Raw genomic sequence first — 19,219 nt, 5'->3', positions numbered from 1 at the left:
AAAGCTGTCTGTGGACAAACACCAGCTCCCTCAGCCTGAAAAGCGAGATGAGCTTAGTTGCCTTTGACTGGACTTAACCGTCCAGGGGTCCTTTACCTTTTTTTTTTTTACCTTTTACCTCTCCTAAGCAACAGTGACTCACCTGCCAGGAAGCTGATGTATTGGCTTCACCCCACACGAAGAGTCACTTCTGCCAAGGAGGTTGTGTTTCTAGGACCACAGATTTTGTTGTGGGGGGGTGGGAGCGGGAGAGACATATCATTTACCATACCTGCCATCGAGGTTTGTTGCTCTAACAGCTGCAAAAACTTTTGTTTTCAACGGTAACCCTGTACTGGGGATAATCAGCTGCTCTCTGTAGGTGGAGTCCTGGAAAAGCAAACAGTTCTTATTACACACCAACACTATGATCCTATATAACAGAAGTGATTGCAGTCAGCTGGTGAGGCTACCAAACTCAAAATTTAGTCTCAGGTATGTGTGTAGAACTGGAACGCAGGTGGCACTGTGGGTTAAACCACAGAGCCTAGGACTTGCCGATCAGAAGGTCGGCGGTTCGAATCCCCGCACTGGGGTGAGCTCCCGTTGCTCAGTCCCTGCTCCTGCCAACCTAACAGTTCGAAAGCACCTTCTCTGGCGGGAATGTAAACGGCATTTCCGTGCGCTGCTCTGGTTCGCCAGAAGCAGCTTAGTCATGCTGGCCACATGACAAGGAAGCTGCACGCCGGCTCCCTCAGCTAGTAAAGGGAGATGAGCGCCGCAACCCCAGAGTTGGTCATGACTGAACCTAATGGTCAGGGGTCCCTTAATCTTTACCTTTACCTATGTGTGTAGAACATTTCTCACTGAAAGGATCAGGTAACAATGGGACAGTTTGCAATCCTCTTGGAAAGCATTGCTTCCAGGCAGATATCCTTAAATCCTCATTGCGTTATTGGATATTGGTAGCAAACACAGGTCTGGTAACCCAGGCTATCACTTCTCACTTCCATAGTCATGAAAATGGGACCAATTAACAGGAAGACAGTCATAACAGAAGGAGTAGCACCAGTAGTAGTAAATTTACTTCCTGCCCTTTACCAGCAGGCCCTAGGGCAGGTTACAACAGTTTAAGATTTGGAATTAAGATCAGTTAAAACAGGTTACAGTCACAGGAATAGAGTGAAGAGTACTTGATCCATCCTTCCCTGCTATCACTTTCCTCCCCCAAACTCTTTTCTCTACTTTTCCTTTCTTTTCCCCACTTGAGAAAGCAAACACAGATCTGGAAACAATGTCTCTCAAGGCAGTCTACTGGGCGACAAAGTGAAACAGTAGGCAGGGGAAAGCTGAGCAACCCTGCCTTTCCACATCTCTTCTGCCTCCTTTGCAGTAGAGAAGTGGAAACCTAGATTTGCTAAGCTTGCCACTGATTGCTTAGTTTAGCCCTGATACATCAGAAACGATCTCCTTCCTTGGGATCATTTAAATAATGAGTGGGACTTGTGCATGAGAATGGCTTCACCTTTCACTGCTTCACTTTATGTATCGAGAACCACATAAAAGTGGATCAGCACTCAGACATAATTCAACATGACCAAATGCACTTAGAGTGAACTGTGTTTAATAATGCTGTAGATTACGGGAGGCAAAGGATGTCAGTATATATCGAGATCATATCTAGTGGAAAGATATGTGGCAACAGCAAGCCGTGCCAGACAATTTGCAAAGAAACTAAATCAAATACTAGCCATGATATGTGAATGGAAAAACAAAATCATTAAATGTGTCATATAGAATCTATAAACCAAGTGGTGGAACACATTAACATGGAAATAATCCCTCTATCCAATTTAGCAGCATTTTGTAAAAAATAAAATCTGCCAAAGAGTTCTACTTAATATTAGAATGATGACGCTACAATCTTTCAACTGGTAGTAGTAAATTTAATCCTATTATTCCCTCTTTTGCAGCTATCCAAAATAATTTCCCCAGAACCCACTGCCATTGCCATTAGTTAGGATTCAAGAGGAAGCCTAAGATAATTAGATACTACAATCCCATTGATAAGCACACAGTTATTAAACTTATAGTGAATCACTATACACAGAAGTAATACCCGCTAAGTCCAGAGATATATACTACCAAGTAAAGGGGCATAGCGATGGTGGGCAGCCTGTAACCCTCCAGATGTTGCTGGAAGTCATCTCCCATCAATCCCCACCCAACATCATTAACAGTTATGGTTTGTGTACCTTAAGAAATGAAGTTGGTTGGATAACAAGCCCACTCACAAACTACTCCAATGTGCATGCACACAAAAGCTGATACCCAGAACAAACTTAGTTGGTCTCTAAGGTGCTACTGGACAATTTTTTAGTTTTTTAATTTATTTCAACTGTGTCAGACCAACACAGCTACCTACCTGAATCTAATGGAACTATCACTGCAATCCTATGCACAAGTACCTGAGAACAGGTCTCACTGAGTCTCTTTCTTAATGTGCCTAGAATTGCAACACAAGATTGCAGTCCTAGACACCAATGGTGGTCCTTCAGATGCTTTGGGCTCCTGTTCCCATCACCCCTTGTCATCAGCCATCTGACTGAGGCTGAAGGGCATTGGAGTCTAACAGCATCTATAGGGTCAGACACACTTAGTCATGGCCTAAGCTAAGGCAGCAATGAGGTCTTGGTTTTGCATGGCGTCCTTTGTACTCTACTAGAAACTGAATATAGCCCTTTAGTCAAATCTGTGATGTGAACCTTAATTGCACTGCCTGCAGTTTCCTTCTGCCTCCAGGGGCCAAAATATCACCTTATTATTTCCGCCTAGTAGAGTTTTTCTGCCTCTGCTTTATTTTCTGTATGTGTGATTCAGATTTTGATCACATTCTGTTGTATAAAAATGGTCAAATGTTAATTAAAGTACATATATAATAATGACACTTGCATTATTAATTTACACCACTAATGATTTGTTAGCAAAAAGAAAGTTTTGGATAATGAAGTGAATTAAACAACAGTTTTAGCATTTCTTCCTCAGACTGTGCTCTTCTCTAGAAGTATTTAAGTCACCCTCTGGTAATGGTGAAGAATTGTACCTCAATTCATTATGCACACACAGCACAGTTTGACTTGAGTATATTAAATTTTAAATGTATGGAAATGAATATGTTTCATATTCATGCTTAATTAACCGCTGTCCTCACAGAGCAAGGTCTTGACCCTAACAAAACCCTTACTCGTGAGCATATCATGTTCACCAAGAAATCTCAATAAAGCCAATGGCAAACTTAATGCAGATGTATGAATTCAGTGGAAATCCCAGCAGGAAGAAAAACAATTCACCCACTCATCCAGAGCTGTAACTTTAAGCTTGAACAACACCCATATACATTTAAAAAATAAGCCCAATTCAGACATCCTAATCCATAACGCAGGGCCAGTTCAAGACCTTCTGCTACCTGACACAAATGACAAGATGGCTCCCTCTCTTTTCCACATGCAAAAGCCAACTAAACTGGAAGTTGAGTCTTATTTCAATACTTCCACTGCTTCTGAGAGCAACAAGCTAATACTGAGGAGCAGAAGAGGCCATATGGTACATAATACTCTGTCATCCAACAAAAGTTTATGGCCAGCAGGCCCAGCCCACTGATGGGACAAGGTGAGGCACCTGCCTCAAGCAACAGAAACCCAAGAAGATATTGTGAGATCTCACCGGAAGCCAGTGCCACTGCCAGCGCTTCACGGGCAACACCATGCAACACAGGTAAGAGAGCTGCAGGCAGCAGTGGGGGAGGGGAGCAGCACATTCCCATTTCACCTCAAGCGGCAAAAGGGGATGCACTGCTCCTGGGCCAGGGGGCTCACGAAGAACATCCAGGGAGTTGTCCCTGCTGTATCCCAGAAGTTGCCACCTAAGGTGGTTGCCTCACTCTGCCTAATGGAAGGAATGTCCCCATCCTACTGTGATGAAGGAAAGGCAAACAAGCTCCATTTCCCATTGCTGGCTCCTTCAAGATTCAAAATCATGCAGGAATCTACATGAGTAAAGAAAGCTGCTCGCTCAGAAGTTATCCCACCAAACGTGATCCTAATCCTGTGGGAGATTAGAACAACTGCACAGGGCTACTGTTGTCTTAAACTGAAATGGGGATCCTAGCTTACAAATAAAATCCAGTAGCTTAATATTCAGTATTACATCTTGAAACATATTCATGTTGGCCCACAACAATTCATGCAATATATCTTAGATATCGATTCAACAATGATTTTACTCATGCACGTGGAGTTCTACCCTTGCTCTCTGTGCGGTGTGGTTCAGTTTGAGCTGAAGAAAAGATAGTTCTGCTGAGCACCTATTGGCTGCTACCCATGACAGCACTAACAACCACATGCATTCTCGGGAGCAATTTTGCAAAAATAATTAAATAATCTTGTGGTTTTATTTTAAGTGAAGGTAGTAGAATACATATGTAGTTCTTTGAAGGGTAACAGCCCACCAGATGTACAAGGCATGGGGCAACAGCAAGACTGATGGCTAACACACCTCTTTGACACAGGCAGTAACTCAGCAATCCAGCATTCATTTGTTGGAACATGTTTCTATAACAAAATGATGCAAAGCTGGCTTCACACCATAGATGAAGATGCTCCTATGACTATCCTTAGACTGCTTTTAGAAATCACTCCAAGATATTATTCACAGGATCAATGTACAGGATGACTTACAAAAGCAAAATTGTAAAATGGAGTGTTTATTGGGCAAGATTGGAATGTTGATTGGCCCCATATGACATACTCTCATGTGTTCTAAGAAGAACATTTTAACTGAACTTTTCTGAAGCAAAATCCCCTATACCCTAAATACAAGGTTTTTTGTTCCTAAAGTTTTAGGAAACTTTCTACTTTCTTACAAAAAAACTCAGTATTTTAAAAAATGGAAGTAATATCATCTCCAGTCTAACATATCTCTGAACTGTCAGACAGCAAAACTTACTTGCAAACAGGAAATTCATTTAAACGCAATTGGAAATATTCTGCTATGATATTTATAGCACATTCATTACACCCCAAGTTGAAAGCACAGACTTTTAAATCATCTGCATGAATTATAACCCAGGTCCATGATGACATGAATAATAATCCAAAAAAATGGATTTGTAATTTACTAAAATGCTGCCTGAGAAATGGAAAGCTGATTTTTAAATCAGACATTTGAATGGATGAATAAAATTTCTAATCAACACAAAAATAACAGTAGGAAGATTAGTGTTGCTGTTATAAATAAAAGCCAGTAAAAGTCTTTTAAATTTCCTTTCCAATGTCCCTGTTTATGCAATACAAGTTTACAAAATTACATATATTCAAATCTGATTATCATGCTAATAAGATGAGAGAGAAAATCAGCAGTCATGAGGAGGTACTTAAAATTTTAGCCCACCCACTGTCCAAAAGAACCACAAAGAAAAAGTATTAGCAGCGGTCTAGTGCAGTGGTGTAGCGTGGGTTGTCAGCACCCGGGGCAAGGCAAGTAATTTGCGCCCCCTAACCCGTGGATTTGCGCCCCCTAACCTGTGGATTTGCCCTAACCCCAGATGTTGCGCCTGGTGCGGCCGGCCCCCCCTGCACCCCCCACGCTACGCCACTGGTCTAGTGAAGTTGCTTACATCTTCCACAGCAGTAGTTATATTTTACACCATACCAATGACTTAGACACAGTTTGGGTAACCAGAATAAGTCCTTCCTTGTGGAGTGGAAGGTACCAGAACAGGTGGGTGTGTGGACCAGCTTGATTCCATTCCTGGCACAAGGCACCAGTTGAACTATTCTTGTTAGAGCATGTGTGAATATTTGTTAAAGGCAATTGTACCACCCATACCCAAGTGGAAGGCTAGGCAGCTGTGGGAGAACCCCAAGATTTCGAGAAGTGCAGGTGGAGGAACCGAATCTGAGAACTCCAAAGAGCCACAGGAGAACTGAACATGCTTAGTGGGCATTCTGACCAACTATTTTGGATGGGTTGGAAATGCAGAGGGAGAAAGGATGAAATAGAGGGGCTGGTCCCACTTAGAGCATTCTATAAGTCGGTCATGGTAGGTGCATTAGCAGAGGGTGTAGCTGGCTTTTATAGCCAGAGAGCAGACCAAATGAAATAAGTTTTCCCTCTGGTCCACTCACTAAACCGCACTCCCAAGCTTGCCCACAATTGGCTGCAACTGAGGGCAAGTCCCAGGAGTCAGCGCCACCAGCAAAGAAGGAAGTGATGTCAACCCCTAGAAGGTCGCCCCACTGCCACAGCCGCCACTCTCCTCCAGCCGGCGGGTGAGCAGCCATTGCTTTATTTAAGAAACTTCTGCTTTTTAATACTTACATTGTAGAGGAGCAAATTCAAAGTGCTAATAAATGTGCCATTGTTCTCTCTTACAGATATAGCTGCTGATGATCTAGAACAGATTTAGAAAGCAAAGTATTATTGATGGAATCATCTATTTTTATTATTTTTTTGCAATTCCATATTTCACTATTAAATCAGGTTTTGGAATTCACCACCAAGAGTATCCCCCCCCCCCCCAATCTTGTGTTTTTAAATTGCTGCAAATCGGAATTTATAGTGGAAGCCCTGTCAGAGCTTTGAAACAATGGGCATTGCTGAAACAATGGATCAGGCAAATAATTAGCTAAGAAGCAAATTGATAGGGGAAAATAACTTCTTGTGATATACAGTACATAGAAATAGCATTTGCTTGTGTTACATATACTAATATATTGCTGTGCAAAAAGAATTGAAAGTAAATATTTCTTTGCTTATGTACAAGTACTACTCTATCTTTAAGAGGAATTGTAGAAGAACTTTCATCATGAAAGCTAACACTAAAACAAAGCCTTCAGTGCCGTGCTAATTCTATAGCAAACCAAATCCCTGGAATACTTTCCTTCTTGTCATTATTTTCCTTCTCTATATCATCTTCCTTTCCTCTTCTCAAATTGGATGTCGCTTCTAATTATGGAGGGGGAAATGACCAGAATCCAAGCATTTCATCAGAAATCTGATATGTTCACAGGGCATAACGACCATGCAAAGCTCCAGCCAGCTACTATAATGGCAATAAATACAGTGCAAAGGCTTCCTGATACACAGAACAATCACTTCTTGCAATATCATGCTCATACTTACGAAGCAAGTTGTGTATTATTGACCAGATATTCCAAGGGATAGCTGCAACTAAATTTATACAGAAGTCCTGGTAAATAGCTGATGATTGTGGGTGGATCTGGGGTGTCTATGTATCCCGAAACATTGCCTATCTGGACTGTTGATACATTGCCATAAGCATTAATTCCTGGAACTGAGGTTACCTAGTTAGATAAGGTCAGAAAACAGAATTATGGGGAGGCAATCTTATAAGAAAATAGAATTTTTAAAATAGTGAAGATATGACTGTTAAAGGTTAAGAAATCATCCTTGTAAATTATATGATGCACCACAAACTCTACATCAGGACATAAGAAGCAACATGCTTGATCCTGCAAAAGGCCCACATAGTCCAGCATCCTATTCTCACAGTGATGAACCATGGGAAGACCACAAGCAGTACCTGAGCGCAACAGTGCTCTCCCCACTTGTGATTCCCAGCACCTGGTGTTCAGAGGCATACATTCTGCTGTCCCACTGATGCTATGACAGATACAAATGGGAGCAATAGCTACCTACCATTTCTGTCAAATATATCAAAGCGATTTGTTGCGCAGCCTTAGTTCAATCTATTAGTCTGCTCTGAAATAAGCCCCCACAATACTTTCACAGAACCATGTATCCCCCAGAAAAGTGGGGGCAATATTCAGCAACTTCCAGGGGCAGGCATTTGAAGGAAATGGTGTTACCTTTAAATGTGATAACAACTGAGATATTTTCTTCCTTTTTACCAATAGCCACAATAGGGGCAGAGATCTCCCCACTCCTAAGAATAAATGCTCCTAAGAATGAAACTGCAGCATGATGCCAGAGGCATTCTGTCAGGGGCTCAGGGACTGAGCCACAGGGGAGAGAGGAAATGGAGAGCGAGGGGGAGGAATCTGAAGGTAGCGGAGGACAGAATGACAGTGAATCGGGAGATTCCATAAGCCTCTCCAGTGAATCAGAAGACTCCCAGAGGGGGGCGCCGACGGCCAGGGAGAAGGGGGTCCCAGAGGGGACACACCAGAAGCAAGGGGCCAGTGGAGACTCCCAAAGTAGTAGCTGGAGATCAGGACCAGTTTCCCCACCGGAGCGCAGTGGGGGGGAAGAGGAGTCAGGTCTGGCCATGCCCCCGTCGGAGAGTGAGGGAATGGAGGGGAAGTCAGAGCCAGGCAGCACCCCTGGGGAGGAGAGTAGCGACAGGAGCTGTGTAGCAGTGAGGAGGAAGGTGTCGGGCTGCGCGCGCGCGCCAAGTTCAAATGTACAGGCGCGCGGGACTGCTGACAGCCCGGAGTGGGAACCAGGTCCTAAAGCCCGCCGGAGGCTGGGGGAGGACTCGGGAGACTCAGCTTCTGAAGAGTCTGGGAAAGGCGAGTCCTCGACAGGCAAGAGGACCCAGAGGAGGAAAGAACAAAGGAAGAGGTGGAGCAAGGCTAGGGTCTTAAACTGGTGCCTCGGGGGAGGAGACTCAGACGGGGCTTCGGCGGTCTAAGATTTCGAGACGTAGAGGTGCACGCTGAGAATGTAAGAATGAAACAAAACTTAAATAAAGACTATTTCATATAACAACGACCTGGCGTTGGTCCTTTGTGAGCTGGGACCTAGGGCACCCTCTGACACATTCTGTCACAGGAGTGTGACTAAACTGCTCCAAGCAATCAAACTGCTACTTGAGGCAGTGCCAGACTTTCAATTCTTTTGGTAAAAATACAGAGAAAGAGAGAAAAACCAGTGTCAATATGGTAGAATAGGAACTGGGAGTTCAAATCCCCACTCATCCATAAAGCTCACTGGGAAACCTTAGACCAATCACCAACTCTCACCCCAACTCACCTCAGAGGGTTGTACTGAGGATAATAAGGAGAGGGAGAAAACCCTCTTAGACCTAATGAAATGATAAATAATAATAATAAATAATGGAGCCCTCATCCAACTCATAGTGAAAGATAAGACCACCAACACTCCAAAATTCCTCTTTCACCTCAGTGTTGCCTGAATAGAATTCAGCAAGAAGGTGGATGGGAACCAAAGTAGAATCAATGGGTTCTGCCTGCCAATGACTCTGACTTCCCCTACTGTTGGTGCTTCTGCTTTCTGCCCTGTCAGTCCCACTGGGTACCAACAGAGACAGGGAGATTTGGGTCAGAACCAGTACATGCATGGTCACTCCCCCTAAACATTCTATGAACACATAAATAGGGCTAGCATCTATTGAATAACCATACCCATCTAGAACTATCATTAATAATGTACTGGTAGCACGGTGTATTGGAACATATCTGGAAGACCACTGTATTATGGGGAGTTAGGTGCAATGGTCTGCAAATTTCCCCTTTGGGTGCCCTCAAAGTTGCGCAGGTGCAGAGCTTGATCTGGCACTTTTGGGTAGTTAAAACAGTGCAGTGTTGTAAAGCAGAGTTCTCTAAGAGTTAATCACAGCTTGTGGGAATCAGCACTTATTATAGAAAGGCCACCTGGCTGAAGGAGTGGGAGAGGTGGAGCCATATGTCCTTTAGAGACAGAGCTACCTACATCCCCATGTGAGTCATAAGGCACAAAATCAGTTTGGGTGCTTTCAGTGTTGAGCAGCATAGCATGGAGATATCTAGACCATCTCATCCCTTTGTAGACTGCCATATGTTATGACTACTCCCCTAACCTTGTTAGACATAAACTTAGACATGGTTATGGGAAGGTGACTCCGGGCAAAGGTGCTCAAGTGTCGTCTGCACTCCCAGGTAGTATGAGGCCCAAGCCCAACAAGGGTCAGAGGAATCTCAGTGCAGACCTTGCTGTCAACATTGATGCTGCACATATCACCTGTAAGGAGTTCAATCCATTGCCTGCCCAAGAAGTGTAAAGGATTTTCCAGCAGCAGATGGAGTTGTGAGATCTTGCATTTCTCCTTCTTCTTTTCCTCATCCTGTTAATAATACTTGTTAAAGAGAAACTTTGGTGGTCTATATTGTCCATCTGAATCCTTAAAAAAAAAACTTGCCTTAGCTATCCAGAACTTTTGGCAGAACACAAAAGTCTTTTGTTGGACTCTGCCCACTCTGTTGTGTAGTCCACAACATCCCTACTGCCATGAATCTATTTATAGTCACTATGTCTGTTCTTTACACAAGTTCAAAGCTAGAGATAACCAAGATATGCTTACATGGAAGAAAATGGATGGCATGACCCAGCCCTTATCCTTGCACACTAACATCAGCCCTTTGCCGTGACACCCAAGTGTCAGAATATTTGCATATGCAAATAATAGAATTTTCATTTCAATTAGCTTTCTTATAAACCATTTAATTGTCCGCTCTCAGTTATACATCTTCTGCAGTGAACTCCAGCTCACAAAGCATTTGACCTTGTAGTGCTTCACTTGATGCTGTATCATTATCATTATTGCAAGAAAAACACTGGAATTGCTAGAATTCTTTGAATGGCCAGCTAAGGAATGAAGAACTCATTGACTTTGATCCTATCTATCCAGCTGTCAGTTTGTGAGCTCATCTCAGAGGAGAGACGTAGCAGATAGAGAAGCACAGTGTCAAAGTACTTCCCGTGACAACCATCATTAGATGCAGGCAAGATTTCAGCACAATGATCAGGTTCACATAGCTCAGGCATGTGCATAATTCCTCTTCTAATCTCCCATGCTCCCAGAATATTTTCAGAATACTAGGAATTAAATAAATATATATAAAAATAAAATATAAATAAAAAGCCACAAACGTGCTATCTGTGCATACTCACAACTCCAATGTTTACTGACTGAAAAAACATGAGGGTACAGAAGGAATGTGACTAAGCCATCACACTCCAAGTTTCCCCTCCAGATCCATCTCACTGGATGCTAGTTGTGGGGATGGGGATACCCAGAGTGAAATGCCATGTTTTGTGTTTTTACATGACACCACAAGAGAGGAGGGGATGAAGAGATGCTTTTTACACCGGCAGTTACACATTTCCCTATGCTTAGTTCCACCTTCAGAAATGATGAGGGTGGTGCAAACAGTCCCATTATCACAAAACATTACAGCAAATGTGTTGGCTCATTTACAACTAAACATTTTATTCAGAAGTGGAAGAGTAAGACTTAAGATTGTAGCAATAACTGCATATCAATCTTCAAAAAAAAAAAAATGAGCTGCTCATTCTTAAACTTCAGGCATTTGTATTTGCAAATTACACCCCTCACTCGTGCGGTATGTTCTATTTCATACTTCATCTCTCTCTTTTTAGCAGTGAAATGTAACCAAGCATGATCTGCCAGTTTTTGTTTCCTCCCGCTTCTTATTTTTCCAAGTTCAATGAATCAGTTTGCAATTTAAAAAAAAAAAAATTCTCATTAACAATTATCAGCATTTCACTGCAAACTTCTTCTAACATACACACCTTCAATGCAATTTTGCCTAATACACACATTTCTGCAAACAGAATGCATTTTTGTCTGGTGTTTTTACTAATTCACGGAATTCGGAGAAGTGTGGCTTTCAAAGAATAGCATATTGTTTGGGGAGCTGGGAGTTAGTTACAATCAAACTAAAATGAAAACTGAACTGAAATTCTTCTCCATCTCACTGCGTAGCCTCAAAAGAATTGCATCTTACCATTAAAGCATTCCCACAGGCCTCCAAAGTGCTGAGATTGATTATGAAAATGACCACCGCTGGAAATGTGTTGTTGTTTATAAATCCCCTACAGTGGGAGTCCCCGTGTTTCCCATTTAATGCCAGATCCGTTTCAGAATAACCAGAAAAAAGGACAGTGCAAAAATTAATCTTCATAGTAATTGCCTGTACTCCACAGTAGACACTGATATCTCGTTCCGCTGAAATGAAAAGTGAAGGGGGGAACACATTGAAGTTATTGAAATATATTTATATATATTTATATTTTGTGATCTAAAAACAAAGCAATTCATGTGAAAACAAATGGACCTCCTTTGACAAAGAGTTCCCATTAAGGGTGGGTACCAGTACTAAAGAGGTTATGCTCTGCACCAGTGATGTGGGCAAGGTAATTTGACTGCCGTGGGTGGCAGGATTCACTAGGGTAGCAGCTCCCGATGTCCATCTTTCTTTCTCCCTTGTTCCTGATATAGATCTTCCCTCATCCCTTCTCCCCTGTCAGGGAGGGGCATGCCACTCTGGGGTCCACTTCAGGTGCCAAAATGCCTTGGGCCAGCCGTGGTGTACATCACACCCAAAAACATCAATACACAGCAGACAATTTATTAGGATCAGCTGACAGTCATGGAATACAGTGGATGCTCGGGTTGCGAACGTGATCTGTGTGGGAGGCACGTTCGCAACCCGCAGCGCTGCGTCTGCACACGCGCGGGTTGAGATTCGGCGCTTCTGCATATGCGCAAAGCGCGATTTAGTGCCTTTGCACATGCATGAGCTCAAAACCCGGAAGTAACCCGTTCCAGTACTTCTGGGTTTCGCCGCGTCCATAACCCGAAAATGCACAACCTGAAGCGTCTGTAACCCGAGGTATGACTGTAGATATTTAGAGAATAAGCATGTAGAAAACCCTGAGCTTTAACAAAAGATCTTCAGCCTGCTGAAACTGGCTTTTAGAAATGCAAACAATCTTGCAAGGAAAAGACTACCATAAAAGCCACGGCTTTGAAGTAGGAACCCTACCAAAGGAAAGGCCTGATAATTTTCCTCATTCTCTGACTTCCTCTATGCTAATCTGTCACAAACAGCTGGAAAACATGAAAGTCTCCTTATCATCACATTCACTGGCAAGCACAAGGATGGTCCACTGATTACCCTGTTGCCCCAGCTGATTACATCATTGTACCTTCTCTGAAAAGAAAAGTCCCGAAGCTACTCTTCCCTGTGTTCTCTGTCCGGTACACCGCTCTCTTACACCCTAACTAACTACAACACTGTAAAAGATGAAATTCAAAGCAAAGACCGATTGGTTTATCTTAATACCTTAGGAGCATCACATGGTACTTCATGCATGATAGGGCAGCAACTAGAATACACACATGCACACACGATACCTTGCCTGCCTTGTGACTTTGTTTTACCATTTTTATACCCTTCATTTGTGGAAAGGAACAAGAGACTCTCCCCTCTCAGACACATTCAGGGCCTTTTCCGCCTCAGGGGATGAGCATGGTGAACATGCAAATACTCCCCAAAAAGCTTTAATGTGGCAATAAATTGATACCACTCCTATTTTGCATATCATATTCCATTCCAAGGTCCATGCAAAACAGCAGACATTTAATGCAGCATTACATGAACAAAAGGTTAGGTGTAGAAGAATCATAATGAAAAAGCTGGCTTCATTAAATGGGGCATTCAAAGCTTTCAAGCAACACGAAATGATGTAGTATATGCACTTTTTAAATCTTGCGAGGAACCATTATGCAGCCTTTACACAAAAATTAGCCCTTGGAAACAATATTTCTTCTCCCATTTTGCTCGCTGATATTCTCACTTAATGTAGGATGCAGATGAGCAAGTATTCTGAGCACCCAATTCATTTGGCTCCGGAAGTGTACACAGCAGCTATTAATAGCAATTTAGAATTCCAAGCAGCACAGTGGAATAGGTAGGTGATAGAAAACAATATGCACATTATTAGGAACTATTAGAAAAGGTAAAAGAAAATAAATCAGCAAATGCTATGAAAATATTATAGTAATCCTTGTTTCCTCTATATTAATGCCTTAATCCTTATCAGCTTCACTTGAGAGCAGTGCCCACTAGTCATTACAGCTGTAATGAATAGCACTCAGCATTGCAGCCTTATTCAGAGAGAAAACATTCATATAAACACCTTTCTTTCTCCTCTGTGATCCCGATGCAGATGCTCATTTGAATGTACATCCTTAGCTGAATGTCATGCTTCTCCAAGCAATGCCAGCTCTACCATTAGGCAGAGTGAAGTGGCTGCCTTAGGTGGCAGATACTGAGAAGCAGGGATAGGCAGCAAGACTCTGCTTACCCATAGCTTGGAAGCAGGAGCAAGGCAGCATGGTTAAGCTTGTCCATAGCTGGGGCTGAGCTCTGTTAGGTGGCTTCTGCCAGCATCCAATGATTTGTCTGCTCTGCAGTTCAGTTTTGTTGCTCCAGTTCAGTCAAATGATATATGTCCAGTGTTAGAAACTGAGAGATGAAAGCTAGGAGCTAAATGGCACCTTTAACCTAGGTTATGGGCGCAACAACGAATATCTAGGCACCCTTTTTTAATAACAAGAATACAGAGCTGAAAATGAATGACCAGTTAAGCTTCAAAAAATCTACCATTTGCCCGATAATAAATGTTGGAAATGTAATGAGACTGAAGCTACATTCTTTCACCTTTGGTGGACGTGCCCAAGGATTAAGGCATTCTGGGAGATGATTTATAATGAAATGAAAAAGGTATTTAAATATACCTTCCTTAAGAAACCAGAGGCCTTTCTCCTGGGCATGGTGGGCCAATTGGTGTTAAAGAAGGATAGAACTTTTTTTATGTATGCAACAACAGCAGCAAGAATACTCATCGCGAAATATTGGAAGACACAAGATTTACCCACCAGGGAAGAATGGCAGATGAAGTTGATGGACTATATGGAATTGGCGGAGATGACTGGCAGAATCCGAGACCAGGGAGAAGAGTCGGTGGAAGAAGACTGGAGAAAGTTTAAAGACTATTTACAGAAATACTGTAAAATTAATGAATGTTAGAAAAATGATGGAACGAAGTTATATGGCTTTAGTAGAAATGTCATAAGGAATTAAGTATAAATAGATTAATAGAGCATTAAAGGGAAAAATAAGGTTAGAAAGTGTTAAGACAATTATAGGATAGAAAACAGAGGATGATGGAAAGGAATTGCTGAAACAATTAATAGAAGTGGAATACAAAAAGGGAGGTGCAAGGAGGTCATGGAAATTAGTGAAAGAAAGATAAGATATTGAAATTGGACTGTGCTTTAAATGGTTTTTGTTTTGTTTTGTTAGTTGTATGTTAGTGTTTTGCAGTGGGGTTTTTTTATTATTGTATTGTATTATTGTATGTTTTTTCTTTTTTGGTTTTTTGTAGTGTTGTGTTCAATTTGTTGGAAAACTAAAAAATATTATTATTTTTAAAAAAGAAAATGAATGAACTGCAGCTAAAATATTATGTTCCTTTTTCACATGGATTAGTCCTTCTCCGGCCCACCCCCCTAATATTCTTAAGAGGGTCTCTTGTACAGTCTTGAGAGAGTAGTTGGAAGTGGGGAGGCAGAAAAGGGTCCTCCTTCCACTCTGCAGTTTCAGCCTGAAATCTTAGGCACAGTACTGTACCCAGAGCTCAGAAACTGCTTGCACTAATGAAATTCCCTGTCGCAAAATGCGCCTAGAACAATGGGAGTTTCACACACTGTATATGTCCTGCTCTTATTCCAGGTGTGGGAGCAAATGTCATGAGGGCTCATCCATAGGAACTGCTCCTTAAAAGATGGCTGGAGTATCGTACTCTCATACTTTTGCTTTGTTTAAGAGCAAAGGATTATGCCAAGATTGTCCAAAGCATTCCAGAAACTAATCTACACTGGTCAGTTATGTTAAAAATGCATTATAAAGATTCACCTACACGGAGTTAGCAAAATTGTTGAGATACAACGCAATCCCTTATAGGTGGGAGTTCCCACAAGGACTATCTTTCACATATAAAGGAAAGAAGGTTAAAATTAGAACAACTGAAGACCAGCAAAAGTTCCTGCACGACCACGGGGAAGATCTCCAAAAAGGAGCAGCTTGGCCACTACCGTCACCTACACCTGCACCGCCGGGAGGCGAGCCAACACCTACACCCTCGGGATCTGAAGAATAGGAAGACACCCCATCTTTAAGAACAACAAAACAGAACAGGATGTCTCTGCAGCTATTTAGTTGGAACATAAATGGCGGAAACTCTCCGGAAAAAAGAAAGAGGATATTTCACATTTTAAAGAAAGAACAACTAGATGTAACTTGTCTACAAGAAACACACGTGACCAGGCTCCACAGGAAAGTGCTAATTAACAAAAGACTAGGTCAAGAATTTATTTCATCGGACAAGGTTAAGAAAAGAGGAGTGGTAATTTATGCAAAGGAGAACCTGTCACCAAAATTTCTATTTAAGGATGACCAAGGAAGAATTTTGGCAATTGAAATTCAAACACAAGGAGAGAAAATTTTGATATTAGGAATCTACGCACCAAACGATGGAAAATCAGAATTTTACAAGAAGCTGCATGAGATCATGCTGGACTATATGGACTATGCCAACATCATTATGATGGGAGATATGAATGGAGTGGTGTCAACAAATATGGACAAATCACAAAATCAAAATTTAACAACAGACGGCAGACTCCCTAAAACTTTTTTTGAAATGACTGACAACATGGATTTGATTGACATATGGAGGACAAAGAACCCCTTAGGTAAAGAAGGAACTTTCTTTTCTGAGGCCCACCTGTCATGGACACGAATCGACCAAATATGGACATCTAGAGGGCTGGCACCTAAAACAAGAAAAGTGGAAATCTGCCCAAAAACCTGCTCCGACCATAATGCTCTGAAAATGGAACTGAGACTTACTCCAACCGGATCCTTCAGATGGAGAATGAATGACACCTTGCTAAGAGATCAAGAGATTGTGAAGAAGGCCCAAAAAACATTAAAGGATTATTTTGAAATAAATTTGAATACCACGGTAGAGAAAAGAACAATCTGGGACGCCAGTAAAGCTGTTATGAGAGGGTTTCTGATACAACAGAATTCAATCAAGAAAAAACTCTGGAATGGAAAAAAGGAGAAAATCTTGGAGAAAATAAGTGAAGGAGAGAAAAAATTAAGAACTAAACCAAAGTCAAAGGAGGTGCTGAGAGAAATCAAATTCCATCAAGCACAATATTCGAAATTGATTAATCAAGAGATTGAATGGAAAATTAAACAAATGAAGCGGAGATCGTTTGAATCAGCAAACAAATGTGGAAAGCTGCTAGCATGGCAGCTGAAAAAAAGACAAAAGTCAAATACGGTTACAAATCTAGAGGTTGAAGGAAGAATGGTTCAGAAACCAGAAGAAATTAGGAAGTGCTTCCACAGATATTTTAAAGATCTTTATGCACAGGGGCCGCAAAAAGAGTCTGAGATAGACCAATTTTTAAAGACAAATGGACTATCAAAAATAAGTCAAGATAAAAGATCAATCTTGAACTGTAAAATAACTCAGCAGGAAATTGAAGGTGCCATTCAGAATATGCAACTTGGCAAATCTCCAGGCCCGGATGGGCTTACCTCCAAATACTACAAGACTTTGAAGGACTATTTGATACAACCTTTGATGGAGGTATGTAACCAGATTATGGAAGGGAAGAGGGCACCGGAAACGTGGAAAGAAGCATTCATCACATTGATACCCAAGTCAGAATCTGAAAAGACCCAGCTTAAGAACTACCGCCCCATCTCACTCCTGAATGTGGATTACAAAATATTTGCAGACATTTTGGCAAGCAGACTTAAAAAGGTACTAAATGAAGTAATGCATAAGGACCAAGCAGGCTTTCTCCCTGGCAGACATATGTTTGATAACACCAGGAACATTATCGACATTTTGGAGCTCTTGCAGACTAATAGGAACACAAGGGCGGTGTTAATCTTTATTGATGCGGAGAAAGCCTTTGACAACATTTCTTGGATGTTTATGAAGAAAAACTTGGAAGGGATGGGAGTGGGGCGGGGGTTTGAAAATGGAATAGAAGCAATTTATTCTGAGCAAAAAGCAAAACTGATAGTGAACAATGTGGTGACGGAGGAATTTAAAATTGAAAAAGGGACACGACAGGGGTGCCCTCTATCCCCTCTCTTATTTATTTCAGTCCTGGAGGTGTTGCTGAACATGATTAGGGAGGACCGGCTGGTACAAGGAATAGAGGTCGGAGTGAAACAATATAAACTGAAAGCTTTTGCAGATGACTTAGTTTTAACATTACAGGAGCCAGAATCTAGTACAAAAAGAGTTCTAGAACTTATTTCTGAGTTTGGTCGGGTGGCGGGATTTAAATTGAACAAGCAAAAAACCAAGGTTCTGGCTAAGAATTTGACATCCACAGAAACAGAGGGGTATCAGAAAGAAACAGAATTAAGCGTGGTTAAAAAAGTGAAATACCTAGGGGTGTATTTGTCTTCCAGGAACTTGAACTTATTTAAAGATAATTATGAAAAATGTTGGTTGGAAATTAAAAAAGATTTGGAAATTTGGTCAAGATTGAAACTCACCTTGTCGGGTCGAATCGCAGCTATAAAAATGAATGTTTTGCCAAAAATGTTATTTCTGTTTCAAACCCTACAGATCGTGGACAGAGTGGAATGTTTTGGAAAATGGCAGAAGGATTTATCTAGGTTTGTCTGGCAGGGCAAAAAGCCCCGAATAAAATTTAAAATACTAACTGACTCGAAAGATAGAGGGGGGTTTGCCCTGCCGGACTTGAGGTTGTATTATGAAGCTGCAGCCTTCTGCTGGCTGAAGGATTGGTTTCTGCTGGAGAACACTGATGTCCTAGATCTGGAAGGGTTCGACAATGCTTTTGGTTGGCACGCATACTTGTGGTACGACAAGGTGAAAGTTCACAAATAGTTTAAAAACCATATTGTCAGAAAAGCAATTTTTGCCGTCTGGATGAAATATAAAGACATATTAGAAGGTAAGACCCCGAGGTGGCTATCACCGGTGGAGGCCAAGGCCCGAAAAAGACCCAATATGGAGGCCTACTGGCCAAAATATTGGGAATTAATTGAAAGAACTGGAGATAATTGGAAGTTGCAGAGCCAGGACAAATTAAAAAGTAAGGTGCGAGACTGGTTACATTATGCTCAAATTCAAGAGGTATTTAAAATGGATAAAAAAGTTGGTTTCCAGGTGGAGAAATCGAAACTAGAGACGGAACTGTTAGAGCCAAAGACCAAGGTACTATCGAGAATGTATAATTTGCTGCTTAAATGGAATACACAGGACGAGACAGTTAAATCTGCTATGATAAAATGGGCACAGGATGTAGGGCACAACATTATGG

The 19,219-nt window shown here is 41.7% G+C and overlaps 1 protein-coding gene across 1 annotated transcript in view; it reads right to left on the bottom strand.

Annotated features, from left to right (window-relative positions):
* ZPLD1 (zona pellucida like domain containing 1) overlaps positions 1–19,219 on the bottom strand; it is a 35,548-nt gene that overhangs the window by 9,731 nt on the left and 6,598 nt on the right. The window contains exons 2-5 of the mRNA XM_028725625.2: positions 11,769–11,989; positions 7,162–7,343; positions 6,358–6,430; positions 272–369 (exon numbers count right to left, since the gene is read on the bottom strand). Coding sequence (XP_028581458.2) covers positions 272–369; positions 6,358–6,430; positions 7,162–7,343; positions 11,769–11,989 — 574 coding nt within the window. The remainder of the gene's footprint in view (positions 1–271; positions 370–6,357; positions 6,431–7,161; positions 7,344–11,768; positions 11,990–19,219) is intronic.

Source organism: Podarcis muralis, chromosome 4, assembly GCF_964188315.1.
Source record: "Podarcis muralis chromosome 4, rPodMur119.hap1.1, whole genome shotgun sequence".
In the NCBI taxonomy this organism is placed as follows: domain Eukaryota; kingdom Metazoa; phylum Chordata; class Lepidosauria; order Squamata; family Lacertidae; genus Podarcis; species Podarcis muralis.
The sequence above is the reverse complement of the archived record's forward strand: the minus strand, read 5'-3'. Positions and strand labels throughout refer to the sequence as shown.